Source organism: Herpailurus yagouaroundi, unplaced genomic scaffold (genome assembly GCF_014898765.1).
Source record: "Herpailurus yagouaroundi ecotype Mexico unplaced genomic scaffold, PumYag 186, whole genome shotgun sequence".
NCBI classification, from domain to species: domain Eukaryota; kingdom Metazoa; phylum Chordata; class Mammalia; order Carnivora; family Felidae; genus Herpailurus; species Herpailurus yagouaroundi.
In genome coordinates, this window is record NW_024412417.1 from 10,405,411 (window position 1) to 10,418,742 (window position 13,332).

Below are 13,332 nucleotides of genomic sequence, written 5' to 3' on the forward strand. Positions count from 1 at the left end.
GAAAGGAAAGGAAAGGAAAGGAAAGGAAAGGAAAGGAAAGGAAAGGAAAGGAAAGGAAAGGAAAGGAAAGGAAAGTCATGTATCTCTGCCTTAATGGACTCGTTCTATCTTGCTTTATAAATACAAGTCACAGTCCAATTCTGGGTCACAAAATCAATTCGGATTACCTTTTTTGTTTAATGAAAGTATGAAGTAGAAGATTCACACACCTGAAACAAATTGTACATAAAACAGTACTTATCTATACATGTGCAAAATGGGTCACAACACAAAACATATTTTATGGTATGGACCACAGTCAAAAAAAAAGTGTCAAATGCTAATGCCACCTTTTAATTATTAATAAATCAATGTAAATTGTGTACTGTAAACGTTCCTAAATACAGAGAAATACTGCCTTTGCCGATATCCTACATTAAAATCCTGAAAAGATGGATTCTAGCATAATTCTTTCAATAATTCTCAATAATTCTTTAAAGCATGATTCTTTCTTAATGATTCCTTCTCTAAGCAATACTTAATATAAACATGACTTCAAAACGACAATTCATATTCATGTAATTTGTATGTCAGTAGGAAGATGAGGACTGCTTCCTCAACAGTGACCAAACTATTCATGTTTACAAAGCACATGGCAACACAACACCAACAGCAAGGTTTGAATCTAAGTCAACAGTGGGAATTGGTCTTTCCTGTGAAACCCTCAGGGGTGACCCCCCAGCAGGCCTAAACGAGAAGAAGAGATCTATTTATTCTGTTCTCTTTGTCTGTTCGTCTCTTCAAGAATAATAACTCTGACTGGACAGAAATATGTTGAAAGTGTCACTGTAATAAACCTTAATCCCCAATTTAGGGGCTGGAATGCCTGATACTCCCACATGTACAGGACCACAGGGCAGAAGAACTCTAACTTTCAAATAGAGTGAAAAACCATATGCCCTGGAAGTAGTATTGAAATCCTCCAATGATCCAATTTGTCCCACTCCTCCAGATCCTTGGCTATATCTGATCTAAAAGTAATGGTTAACAGAATAAAGTATCACTTACTTAATCAGGCAGAAAAACGTAGGGAACAGACAAGGGGTAAGAAAGTCAATATTAAAAGAAAGAAAAGCACAGGGAAAGCAAAGCAAATGGGGGGAGAGGACCATGTGAGCATTCATGTGCGTGCACTGTCAGGGGACAGGGAACAAAGTAAAGGCAACAGTGAGAGAGAGAGAGAGAGAAAAAAAAAGGAAGATGAGGATAAGTTCAAAGGAGAAAAATAAGTGAGGCATGTAATGACAAAATAATAAAACTCATATTTATAGTCTTATGATCCTATATAATTTGTAATATACATACATATAATTAAAGTTTTTACAGTGTATGGTCTCATACTCTAGACAACTGAATATATTTATCTACACCGCTCTCCCCACAACAGAAAGCTAAATAATTTTAACATCAGAATGCCAGTTCCACCGGACTGGAAGTTCCAAGGGAATAGGACACACGCCCGCTCTGCTTACCACTACATCCTCAAAGTCCGATCAGCAAATGATAAATGTGCACTAAACATGTATAGAAGGAGATAAAGGAAAGAGGAACGTACAGGAAGAAAATTCCAGGGTACTTTCTTCAAAAATCACACACCCATACTTAAATGACATTTAGTTTCGACACAAAATAAGCAATGTAGTTAAGTATAACAGATATATACTCCAAGTAGTCTAAAAGTCAAATTTCCTGTCTCCACATTAGAACATGCATTTCTTATACTTTAACATTAATACCAAATCAAAAATATTTTAATATTATGGATTAAATTTATATTACTACTAAAATGAGTATGTCCCACCATAAAAATATACACAATTACAAGGTAGATAAGTTTGAAAAGTGTTATTCTCATTACTAAAGGAGTCATTAAAAATTTTTTTCAGTATTTTTTTTCCAATATATGAAATTTATTGTCAAATTGTTTTCCATACAACACCCAGTGCTCATCCCAAAAGGTGCCCTCCTCAATACCCATTACCCACCCTCCCCTCCCTTCCACCCCCCATCAACCCTCAGTTTGTTCCCAGTTTTTAAGAGTCTCTTATGCTTTAGCTCTCTCCCACTCTAACATCTTTTTTTTAATTATTTTAAAAATAATAATTTAAAATGATTTGCACCTATTAAATATTTACACACCTTCATCAGAACACACCTACTGCCCAAATAAAGTAATATATATAAATACAAATAAGCAACCCTCTATTTGTAGACCAGTAAGTCATTTGCATGTAAACAGGAAGTAAAAACCATTTGACTCAAAGATCTCCCAATAGACTGATTATGAAGGAAGAATTACAAAGGGACTTAGAGTATTAGACTTGGGGTGCAAAGAATAATAGGGGACAGCTGGAAGGATAATAAAGCAGTAAAAAGTCAAATGATTCAGAGATCTCAGCCAGCAAATAGAAATAAAGCAGATTAATACCAGAGAAAAGTCAATAAAAATGAGAACAGAAACTTAACAACAAAAAACAACCAACCCAATTTTCTTCACATAGGATATACCAATGGAAAGATACTCAACATCACTGGTTATTTGGGAAAAACAAATCAAAACTGAGATACCTGTTCACACTCACTAGGATGACTATTACCAAAAAGACAGAAAGTAAATGTCAGAAAGAATGTGGAAAAACCGGAACCACTGGAAATAACTGCTGGTGAGAATGTAAAATGGTACAGCTACTGTGAAAAAACTACGGAAGTTCCCCCCCAAAATTATACATAATATAATCCAGCAATCCCCATTCCGGGTATACACCCATAAGAATCAAAAGCAGTCTCAAAGAAATAATTGTATACCCGTGTTCACAGTAGCATTATATACAACAGCCAAAATGGGAAAGCAACCCAAGTGTCAGTCAGTGGACGAACAGATAAACAAAGTGTGGTATATACATACAAGAGAATATTATTCAGCTTTAAAAAGGAAGGAAACGCTGACACGTGGTACAACATGAATGAACCTTTAAAACATTATGCTGAGTGAAATAATTCAGACACAAAAGGACAGATATTGCATGATTCCACTTCTATTAGGTACTCAGAACAGTCAAACTCAGAGACCAAAAGTGGAATGGTGGTGACAAAATGCTGTGGGGAGGAGATAATGAAGAGCTACTGTTTAACGGGTACAGAGTTTCAGTTTGGGATGATAAAATTTTCTGGAAATGGATAGTGTGATTGTTACACAACAGCATGAGTGTACTTAATGCTGCTGAATTGTATACTTAAAAGTGATTAAAATGATAAATGTTATGTTCTGTATATTTTACCACAATAAAAAAATTGAGAACAGAAAGACTAGGAGATATTAGTCCTAATATTAGTCACTATTAATCTTAAACTGTATATAATTTAAAAGAAGAGAGAAAATTATAGAAGGTGTAGTGGTTGAAAGGTAGCCCCCAAAAGATGTGTCCTTGTCATGATCCCCAGAACCTCTGAATGTGACCTCATTTGGAAAAGAAAGGTAGTTGCAGATGTAATGTCAAGGAACTGAAAGGAGGCTATCACCCGGGATTATCCATGTAGTCCCTAAAAACAATGACAAGTGTCCTTTTAAGAGACAGACAGAGGGAAATTTGAGGAGAAGGTAATGTGAAGATGTAGGCAGAGATGGAACAATGCAGTTACAATTCAAGGAACGCCAAGGATTGCCAGCAGCCACCAAAAGCTAGAAGAGCAAAGAATGGATTCTCTCTTAGAGCCTCTGGAAGCAGAGCAACGCTGTGAACACCCTGATTGTGAAAGAATACATTTCTGTTGTTTAAAGCTACCAGATTTCTGGTAATTTATTGAGGCGGCCCTAAGAATCTATTGTGGGGGTAAAAAGATAAAATAAAAAGTAAGAAAGTGATCCTTGTAAGCATAGAACAAGTCATTCAAGCCAAAATTTAGCTATGAAAGCCAAGAGGAAAAGAGGGTACCTGGGCTTCACCATTAAGCCACGTGACGTCTGGTGAACATGAGTGCTGACGGCAAACTGCTGAGGCCAGCCTCCCATCCTGGGCAGGGCAGGAGTGAGGTTTGCCTACAAGCTCCTGGCCAGGCGTATGGGGAATGTGGAGCAGCACATCCATAGGGTCAGACCACAGAGAACGGCTGCACCCTGCTATCTCAGGCTTTAAGACGGAGGCTTTCAGCCAGGATGTTTCTGTGAATTAACAGTCCCATATTCCTTCATCTACTCCCAAATAAAATGAAGATACCTGTCTTTTGCTCGTCATGTTAAATGCCTATAGGGAATCTTCCAAGAGGCAGTGCCTGCACCCCACACTAAGACGGGCCAGCTATCTACTGAGCCATATACAGTAGGGACTGGGAGAGGGCAGATGTGTAAATATGCCAGGTGGGGCATTACTCAACTACCACCCCTCCTCAAGCCTAGTCTTCTAGAATTCAGCCAAATTTGATCATTAATTAGACAGGAAGGAGGTCATTGATTCATTTTTATTTATAAAAAATGGATAACTCAGTTTCACTCCTTTGATGGAGATTTAATATCTCCTTTTTTTTTTTTTTTTTTTTTTTTAAGAAATCTTGTTGGATCAGGAGTATACCTGGAGTATACTTGTAAAAGTAGTAGTGCCATGTGATTTGAGGTAGGGGCAAGCTACTGTGTGTTTTGTTTTTTAATATGCAGTATAGAGGGTGATTTTTTCCTAATGTCTGTGTTTACTTTGCATGTACTGGATCATTTATTTCACGTATTAAAACGCACTATTTCCCCAAAAGGGGTAGGAGTAAAGAGGCAAGTTGTAGAAAACAGCAAGGTTAAGGAAAGAAAGATAACATCATTTTCAAAAACATTCATCAAAAGTAACTTTTCCGTGTTGAAATTATCTACAGGGTTCTTTTCTTCATAAGTAAGTGATGTAAGGATATAGGGAGACAGACGGAGAGACAAAGAGAGATCTTTTTTTAGTCTAAAGTAATTCCTAATTTACTCTCAAACAGATTGTCAAGCTGTATATAAGTTGAATTTCCTGAAAATTGCCATTTAAATGCCTCCAATTGTCTCCTTAAGTCACATTTGACAAGTCTTCCTAAAATATACAATATATGTCTATATTTTATCTTCAAAAGGTAATAAACATTCATATTGTGTTGTGTAGAAGTACAATTCTTAGTTTGATTTTTATTTTCTTTCCTTCAGTTGATGCCAAGCTATCTTCAGTCACAGTACTTGCTCTCTCAAACAGTTCTTAGTCTGACTCAAACACTTCTGTCCTTACCCCTTTCTCTATGCCAAGCAATGGGTAATCAAACACAAAAGACTGTAAAACAAAACAAATCAAAACCAAAACTGTATTTAAAAGAATCAACAGGGTCTTAGTGATGTCTATGAAACAAAGTGCCTGGGTTTGGTAGTGGGGTACAGGGACAGACATTTACAAAATAATACTATTCACTCATTTCCTGATGATTTGGTAATTATATTTCCTATAGAGCTGAGAAAGAGGTAGATCTCCAAAGAAGTATGTGGTTAACCAAATTCAAAATTAAAATTTTAAATCCCTTTGTTTATTTAACTGACCAAAATTAATTCAGTTTCTTTATATTTAACTTTTTAAAATAAACTGGATTTCGATAAAACTTGTTTCATTTAACATTTTGAGTTTTACTTCCATCTGTTGTTATTCCTTAATCTGTCATTACTGCTTAATTTTAATCTATTTGCTGGATGTACATTTATAACCACATTTTCATCCTTTTCCTATTTACAAAGCTTTACATGTTTTAATGTGATTTCATCATTGCCTTTTACGAGACACATAATTATTACTCTTGCCACAGCAAAGATATAATCTGTACACACTACGAGTTTCTCTTTTAAAAAGAGAGAGAAAGCAAGCTGTATAAAAACTAACAAATTAGTATCCCTTGCCATCAAACAAATCCAGTGTTTTTTTTTTTAAACATTTTTATTTTTTTTTCAACATTTATTTTTTATTTTTGGGACAGAAAGAGACAGAGCATGAACGGGGGAGGGGCAGAGAGAGAGGGAGACACAGAATCGGAAACAGGCTCCAGGCTCTGAGCCATCAGCCCAGAGCCTGACGCGGGGCTCGAACCCACGGACCGCGAGATCGTGACCTGGCTGAAGTCGGACGCTTAACCGACTGCGCCACCCAGGCGCCCCAAATCCAGTGTTTTTAGTAGCTCTTTTTATTAGCAAATTCCTCCATGAATATCTATATCCCCAATACTTCTTATTCTCCCTGAGGAATGATTAAAGATAAGCATCAATCTTTGACCAATGATAAACCAAAGTGTATAAAACAAATGACCTCAGCCTTCACACCTTCAAAAGACCCATTTTCAATTCACTATCAAGTTCCAATTTGATCGCTTTCACTTTCTAATTTAGTGCCATCTTTAAGTTCTTCATATCCCTCAGGCTATGGCACTCAAAACATATGTCCTACAAAAAGCTTAATCAGTGAAAGCCACGATATTAATTTGTGGCTATTTAGGCAGGAGCAACTCCATTCTAAATTATCAAAAATGGATGCATCTCTTCTTGACCCGAATTTTTGCTGGCCGAAGCAAGCACGACCTGGGTCTCAAGCAGGCCGCCTGGAGCCTGGGCATACTTAGAAGGACGGTATGTCTGAGAATAAGACTAGGAAACCAACACCCAGTTCACTCAGTCAGCCTCGTTGTTCCTAGGACATACCTCTAGAGGGTAGGCATAGTGGGAAGGGCTATCATCTTGTAACAACAGCCAAAGGGAATTGCAGAAGGACTAGGATGTGGAGGCTAGGGAAGCTGGCCTACCACATCCTAACTAGCGTCCTGTTCCAGATAGCCAACTAAATGCAGTAAATTATATACTATCCTTTACTTATCTTAAAAGAACTAGCATTCTTTGCCTCCATCTGTTGTAGTGGTCTTTCCATCACTCACATCCTCATTCCAACTGTGACAACTTTATAAACTATTGGTAATCTCATACGCCAACATTGCTACAAAAAAAAAAAAAAAAATGGCAGGGAACACGAAAACTTTGCCTATATTTCTTCCCACTCTGAAAAATTTAGAAGGTTCCTATTTTAACATAATCATTATAATTATGAAATTAAAATGTTTGCTGATTTTTATTTTTGCTAGCCACTCCTTCATCTGCATAGAGTTGACATATAAACACAAAAGATATTTCTTTTTTGTCAAGGCAAGAAATGGACTAGCATGAATTCCTCTCTCAGTTCTGCCATTTATAAGCTGTATCACCTTAACAAAAAACGTAATTTTTAGTATCCATTTCACCCAATCCACTCATTAAAATGGAGATTAAAATATGTATTTTGGGGCTCCTGGGTGGCTCAGTCAGTGGGCATTGACTTTGGCTCAGGTCATGATCTCACATTCCGTGGGATTAAGCCCCATGTCAGGCTTTGAGCAGACAGCATGGAACCTGCTTGGAATTCTCTCTTACTCTCTCCCTGCCCTTCCCCCACTTGCACTTTCTCTCTCTCAAAATAAATAAACTTAAAAAACATAATTATTTCACAGAGTGGTTAAAGTGAGAAAATTGTTTAATTAAAAACAGAAAACTTCAGGGATGCCTGGGTGGCTCTGTCAATTGAGCGTCTGACTTGATTTCAGCTCAGGTCGTGATCCCAGGGTCATGGTATCAAGCCCCAAGTCAGGCTCTACACTCAGCTTGAGATTTTTTTCTCTCTCTCCCTCCCCCTGCCACTCCCCCACTCACAAGCACTCACATGCTCTCTCTCTAAAAAAAAGGAAACTTCACTATTTCACTCACTAATCTGAGTTTCATATACAGCCAACTCTCTTATACCTTAACTACAGTTTTACTGGCTCTCTAATAACACTGAGATTCTGAAATAATCGGTTTGGGTCAGGGCCCAGGCATCAGTATTTTTTCAAAGCTCTCCAGGTAACGGCTATGTAGGAAGTGTGAAAAACACTGTCTAGCTCCCTGATCCGTTCATTTCCTATACCCTCTCCTCTCTTTTCAGGTTACACCCCATTGTAACCACCAGAACAACTCTCTCAAAAGCATCCTTCAATGCCCTGGAGCCCCATCGTTTCGAGACACTCATTCATTTCACCTCAAACCTGAGCTCAAGGCCATAATGTGCTGTGCTCCACTGCTGAGCACTGCTAGAGCAAGGCTAGAGCAAAGAACTGTATTGGTAACAATACAATTCTCACTTTCCAACTTTGGCTGTGTCCTCAACAATCCTTTTTTCTCTCTTGGACAGCTCTTTCTTTTTTCCCCCCACCCAACCTCCCACCAAACTAAACTTTGATGAGCAGTAAATACTATTAATTTTATCAAAATTCTATCCTTGAATACATACCTTTTTAATATTCTTTATGACAAAATGAGAAAGCACACAAAGCATTTGCCTCACATACAGAAGAACGGTGATTATCTTGAGGAAAAGCACTTGTGTGACAGAACTGCAAGCCAAACAAGCTGCAACTTGTTACCAAGGAACAACTGGCAGATGGCAGAAAAGCGATGGCAATTCAGACTTGGACATAGGACTGACATTTTCTCAAAAATGAATCGTGTGAATCTGTCATTTCAAGGAAACTATCGTATTTGCCGCCAATGATAAAATGTGAGCTTTGGAAAACTTGTACCCACCATGTGACCTTAACAGCTTCTCAGTATTTGCAGTTCATGCTCTCATTTGTACAAAGCAGTTCACAGACATGAGAAAAGTTAAATAATGATAACACAATTTAAGTAGCAACTTAAAACCATACTGTTTGGAAATGCACAAGGCGACACTTGATAAACTGTCCAAAGAACTTGCAGAGCCCAGAATTGCCTATGTACAAATTATGAGGAAAACAAGAAATTTACTTAGGTGGTGGCTACCAAGGAAGGCTCTATATACAAATAATATCTGAGCTGAGACTTGAATGAGTAGGATTTAGACTGGTAGGAAAAAAGTGAGATAGACCGATGACTGATAGAATTTTAAAGAGAAATACTGTCTTCAAGTATATTTTTGCTATTTCACATGTGTTAATTCAAACTGCCAAATGATACTTTTAAGATCCTAGAAGTCGGGAACCACATATTACAACTATTTACTATCAGACAACTTCAGGGTCAAATTTAATACGTTCATCTTTGTGGTTAGAAAAAAAAGATCTACACAAGCAGGAAACAGAACAGTAATAATCTAAGTCCTAGGTTAAATCTCAGCTCTGGCACCTGGCTAGGTTGCCTTGGATAATTCAGTTAACCTCATTAACTCAAATTCAAATACACCTAGTTTGAGGATCACCCTAAAAACATCATAACTAAAAGTACTAAAGATAACTAATCATCAGAAAAGAAATGAGAAGCTGTGTTGCTGGTTTTATGCTGATCTTGTCATTTTTTATTATTTTGCAAACGAACAATTCATGTCATTTTTATTTTTCACCTTAAAAGAAATTAATATACACCAGGAAGATGATACATATTATATATAATTTTATTACTCGAAGAATTCTCTTTAAAGTGGGAGACAGACTTTTAAATATTTTCAGCACAGTACACTATTACTTATATTATTGAAATTCAATCCACAATAATACTGTATATCAGAAATTAATTCCAATTTATTCTTCTTCAGATGTTCCAAAATACTACATTCTCTTTCCTCCCATCTATTTACTTCACACATTTCTCCAGTCAGCCTGACGCCATCTTTTCTTCTCTATACACACACACTCACTCTCTCTCTCTCTCTCTTTCTCTCTCTCTTCATTCTTCTATCTTTTCTTCTTGAGGTGATTCCAGCCACTAGAGGGCAATAAGTTCACAAACACAGATGTACTTATCAATAATGAATTGAGATTCACATATGAAAAAACCTAAGAACTGTATCATCACAAACCCTGAAGCACAGGCAATTAGACTTGAATATGTAAGGTACATACTTCAAACTCAAAAAAATCATCCTGGAAAAGGGAGTTCACAGAAGTGTATAATAATGTTCAAAAAAGGAATTCCAGTTTCTCACTAAGACAACTAAAGAAATAAGATTAATATGCTTACAGGTACATAGCAATATTAGAAATCATGATTTTTAAATATTAATTTCAGATGAGAGAAAAAAAAAGGAAAACCAAAAACACAGAAAGGTAGAATCCACAGGGTGGGTAGAAAAGTGAGAAATGATTTTTCCAAGGCCTCTACTGCTGCACTGAGAAAACAATGGATGGATTAAAGAATATAGTGGATTTACCAACCCTTTCTTCTACTGAAAAGCAAGGGAATATTTTACACGTATAGTTTGGGGGGAGGAAAATGGTGACTGTAGAGGGACATATAGCCTTCACTTCTTTTCTCACAATTAAGGATGTGGGGGGAGAAAAGTTAATATTGCTAACCTTTAACAGATAATTTTACTGTTTTTTGCACAGAACCTAAATTCAAATCAACTTATTTAATCTGTATTTATTTATTTACACTGACATTACAAAAATGCAAAATTTATATAACATCAACATTTTTAGCAAACCATCATTTTCTTACCCTCATTGGATGTATATCAGCATAAGGTGGTTTTCCTTCAGCCATTTCTATAGAAGTAATGCCAAGGGACCAGATGTCAGCCACACAGTTATAGCCTATTTCTTGAATAACCTCAGGAGCCATCCAAAACGGAGTTCCTATCACAGTGTTGCGTTTTGCCATTGTATCCTGCAAAAACATCACACAGATATAAATACTACTACAAAAACACAAAGGAAATCTGTCAACATATTCTTTAAACTGTATAGTGAAACTCTCAATTACTACGATTGTATCTGAAATTGACTATTTTTTTAGAATTTCCACTAGAGCTCTGACAGGATATTTTTAAGAATTTTGAATTCTGTAGTAACAAAGAATCCACAAGAAACTTATCTCCACCTTCATTAAAGATAGTCATAAAACAGTACTGTAACAATAAAAGCTATAGAAATGGATCAATATAGCTTTCCTTTTTAAACATTCAAGCATTTCAATTACATTTTTTCATATTCATTCAACATCTCTTAAGTTGTAAATAAAAGTAATAAATAATACTTAAATTATGGATCCTTCTCCCCAAGAACAATGTAGTTACATATTTCTTCCTATTACCCCCTCTAAAAAGTTATCAACATTTAGTCGCAATCCAACCTGGACATATAAGCCAAAAGAGTGTCCAAAATTACTGCACTTACCGTTAACTGACCAGCCACTCCAAAATCAGCCAATTTTGCATGTCCTTCTGTATTGAGGAGAATATTTCCAGCTTTTATATCTCTGTGTATTTTTCTCATGAAGTGCAAATATTCTAGTCCTTTCAAAGTAGATTTAAGAATAGTTGCAATTTCATCTTCTGTTAACTGGAAACAAATATTTGTAAAACTAGAATGAAAAACCATGCTAGATAAACTCTTACAAAAGAGCACTGGTAACTAATCCTTCTTTCTAATGACCACTAAACCTCTAGGAAAAGGCTAAAAGATAAAGAACTGGGGGAGATTCCTGGGTGGCTCAGTCAGTTGAGTATCCGACTCTTGGTTTCAGCTCAAGTCATGATCTCACGGTTCATGCGTTCGAGCCCCACATTAGACTCTGCACTGACAGCATAGAGCTTCTTGGGATTCTGTCTCTCCCTTTCTCTTCCCCTCCCCTATTCACGTACTCTTTCTCTTTCTCTCTCTCTCTCTCTCTCTCTCTCTCTCTCTCTCTCTCTCTCAAAATAAATAAATTGAAAAAATTGAAAAAAAAAACTGGGAACTTCTTTTTCCTCACAAATATTCTTTGTCACTCTTACTTCATGTTTTATTGATGAAAAATTTTTTCAATATTAAATTTGCCCTTTCCTTAAAATTAGTGATGTCATTCCTAAAGCACATAGCCTCTCCCAAAAATCATTGTGACCCTAAGAAATCACTATTTCCCACATCTTCTGATACTGAGGTAGCAATATCACAGCTACTTGTCCTGAAAGTAAATTCAGACATTCTTCTCTGTGATGTTGCTAATTCTTGATGAAAAAGAAAATCAACAGTTTTACACAAAGGAAGGAAACAAAGGTGGCTTGCCAAGAGTCTCCTGCATGAAGTGATTATGCCCATATCACTCCTCCTCTTCTAACCGAGTCATGTCTAAACCCACCCAGATCCTGGATTTCTGGCCATAAGAATGAGAACTCAAAAATGAAAATACCAGAGAAAGACTAGGAAAATGGAAACACAAACTAAGGTTATCAGGGAGAGGATAAGAGGGGAGAAGGGAGAAAAGGTGGTCAAGGAAAGAAGTGGGAAAGGAAACATTCTCAGTAGCTATGGCAATAGAGCCAGATCTCTACCAGCCTTTATGCTAGTCATTTTCCATGCATTATCTTATTTATCCTTACGACAACTCTCCAAGATATATACTATTTTTACCAACAACTGACAAATGAGGAAATTATTGCATTGACATTCAGTAAATTCCTTCTCCTCATATACAAGATGGAACTAAGATTTGAGCCCTTGTCTGATCATAACCTATGCCTCTCTTGACAAGCCTTGCTCAAGTGCAACTTATGAAAGCCTCTATTTTAAATATACCCACATAATAATAAAAGTTCATGACAATAAAATCTACTTCTCCCTAAAAGTACAACCAGCAAATATAACCCGAACATAAGCTGATGGAAGATGGGAGGAGGGGAGTTCCAATTTATACAAAGATAGAGGACACTACTCTATTTGAGAAAGAAGAAAAGAAGGAAAATTCAAATACCCAACAATGGGATAAAAGGAAGACACAGTACAAATTAAAATTATAAAAATATTATACTACAAAGCTGTAGTAATCAGAACAGTATGGTACTGGCACAAAAAGACATATATATCAATGGAATAGAATAGAAATCCCAGCAATAAAGCTACATGTTTGTGGTCAATTAATCTACATCAAAGGACTCATGAATATACACTGGGAAAGAGACAGTCTTTTCAACAAATGTTACTAGGAAAACTGGACAGATAAATGCAAAAGAATGAAACTGGGCCACTTTCTTACACTATAAACAAAAATAAACTCAAAATGGATTAAAGACCTAAATGTGAGCCCTGAAACCATAAGATTCCTAGAAGAAAACAGTACATAATTTCTTTCACATCACCATAGAAACCTCTTCCTGGATATGTCTCCTCTGGCAAAGGAAACAAAAGCAAAATTCAACTATTGGGGCTACATCAAAAGAAAAAGCTTTTGCAGAGAAAAGGAACCATCAACAAAACAAAAAGGCAACCTACTGAATGAAAGAAGATATTTGCAAA

The 13,332-nt window shown here is 36.5% G+C and overlaps 1 protein-coding gene across 1 annotated transcript in view; it reads right to left on the reverse strand.

Annotated features, from left to right (window-relative positions):
* Positions 1-13,332, reverse strand: part of STK3 (serine/threonine kinase 3) — a 276,517-nt gene that overhangs the window by 189,064 nt on the left and 74,121 nt on the right. Inside the window, exons 5-6 of the mRNA XM_040494088.1 lie at positions 11,236-11,400; positions 10,559-10,726 (exon numbers count right to left, since the gene is read on the reverse strand). Of these exons, the coding sequence (XP_040350022.1) occupies positions 10,559-10,726; positions 11,236-11,400 (333 nt within the window). The remainder of the gene's footprint in view (positions 1-10,558; positions 10,727-11,235; positions 11,401-13,332) is intronic.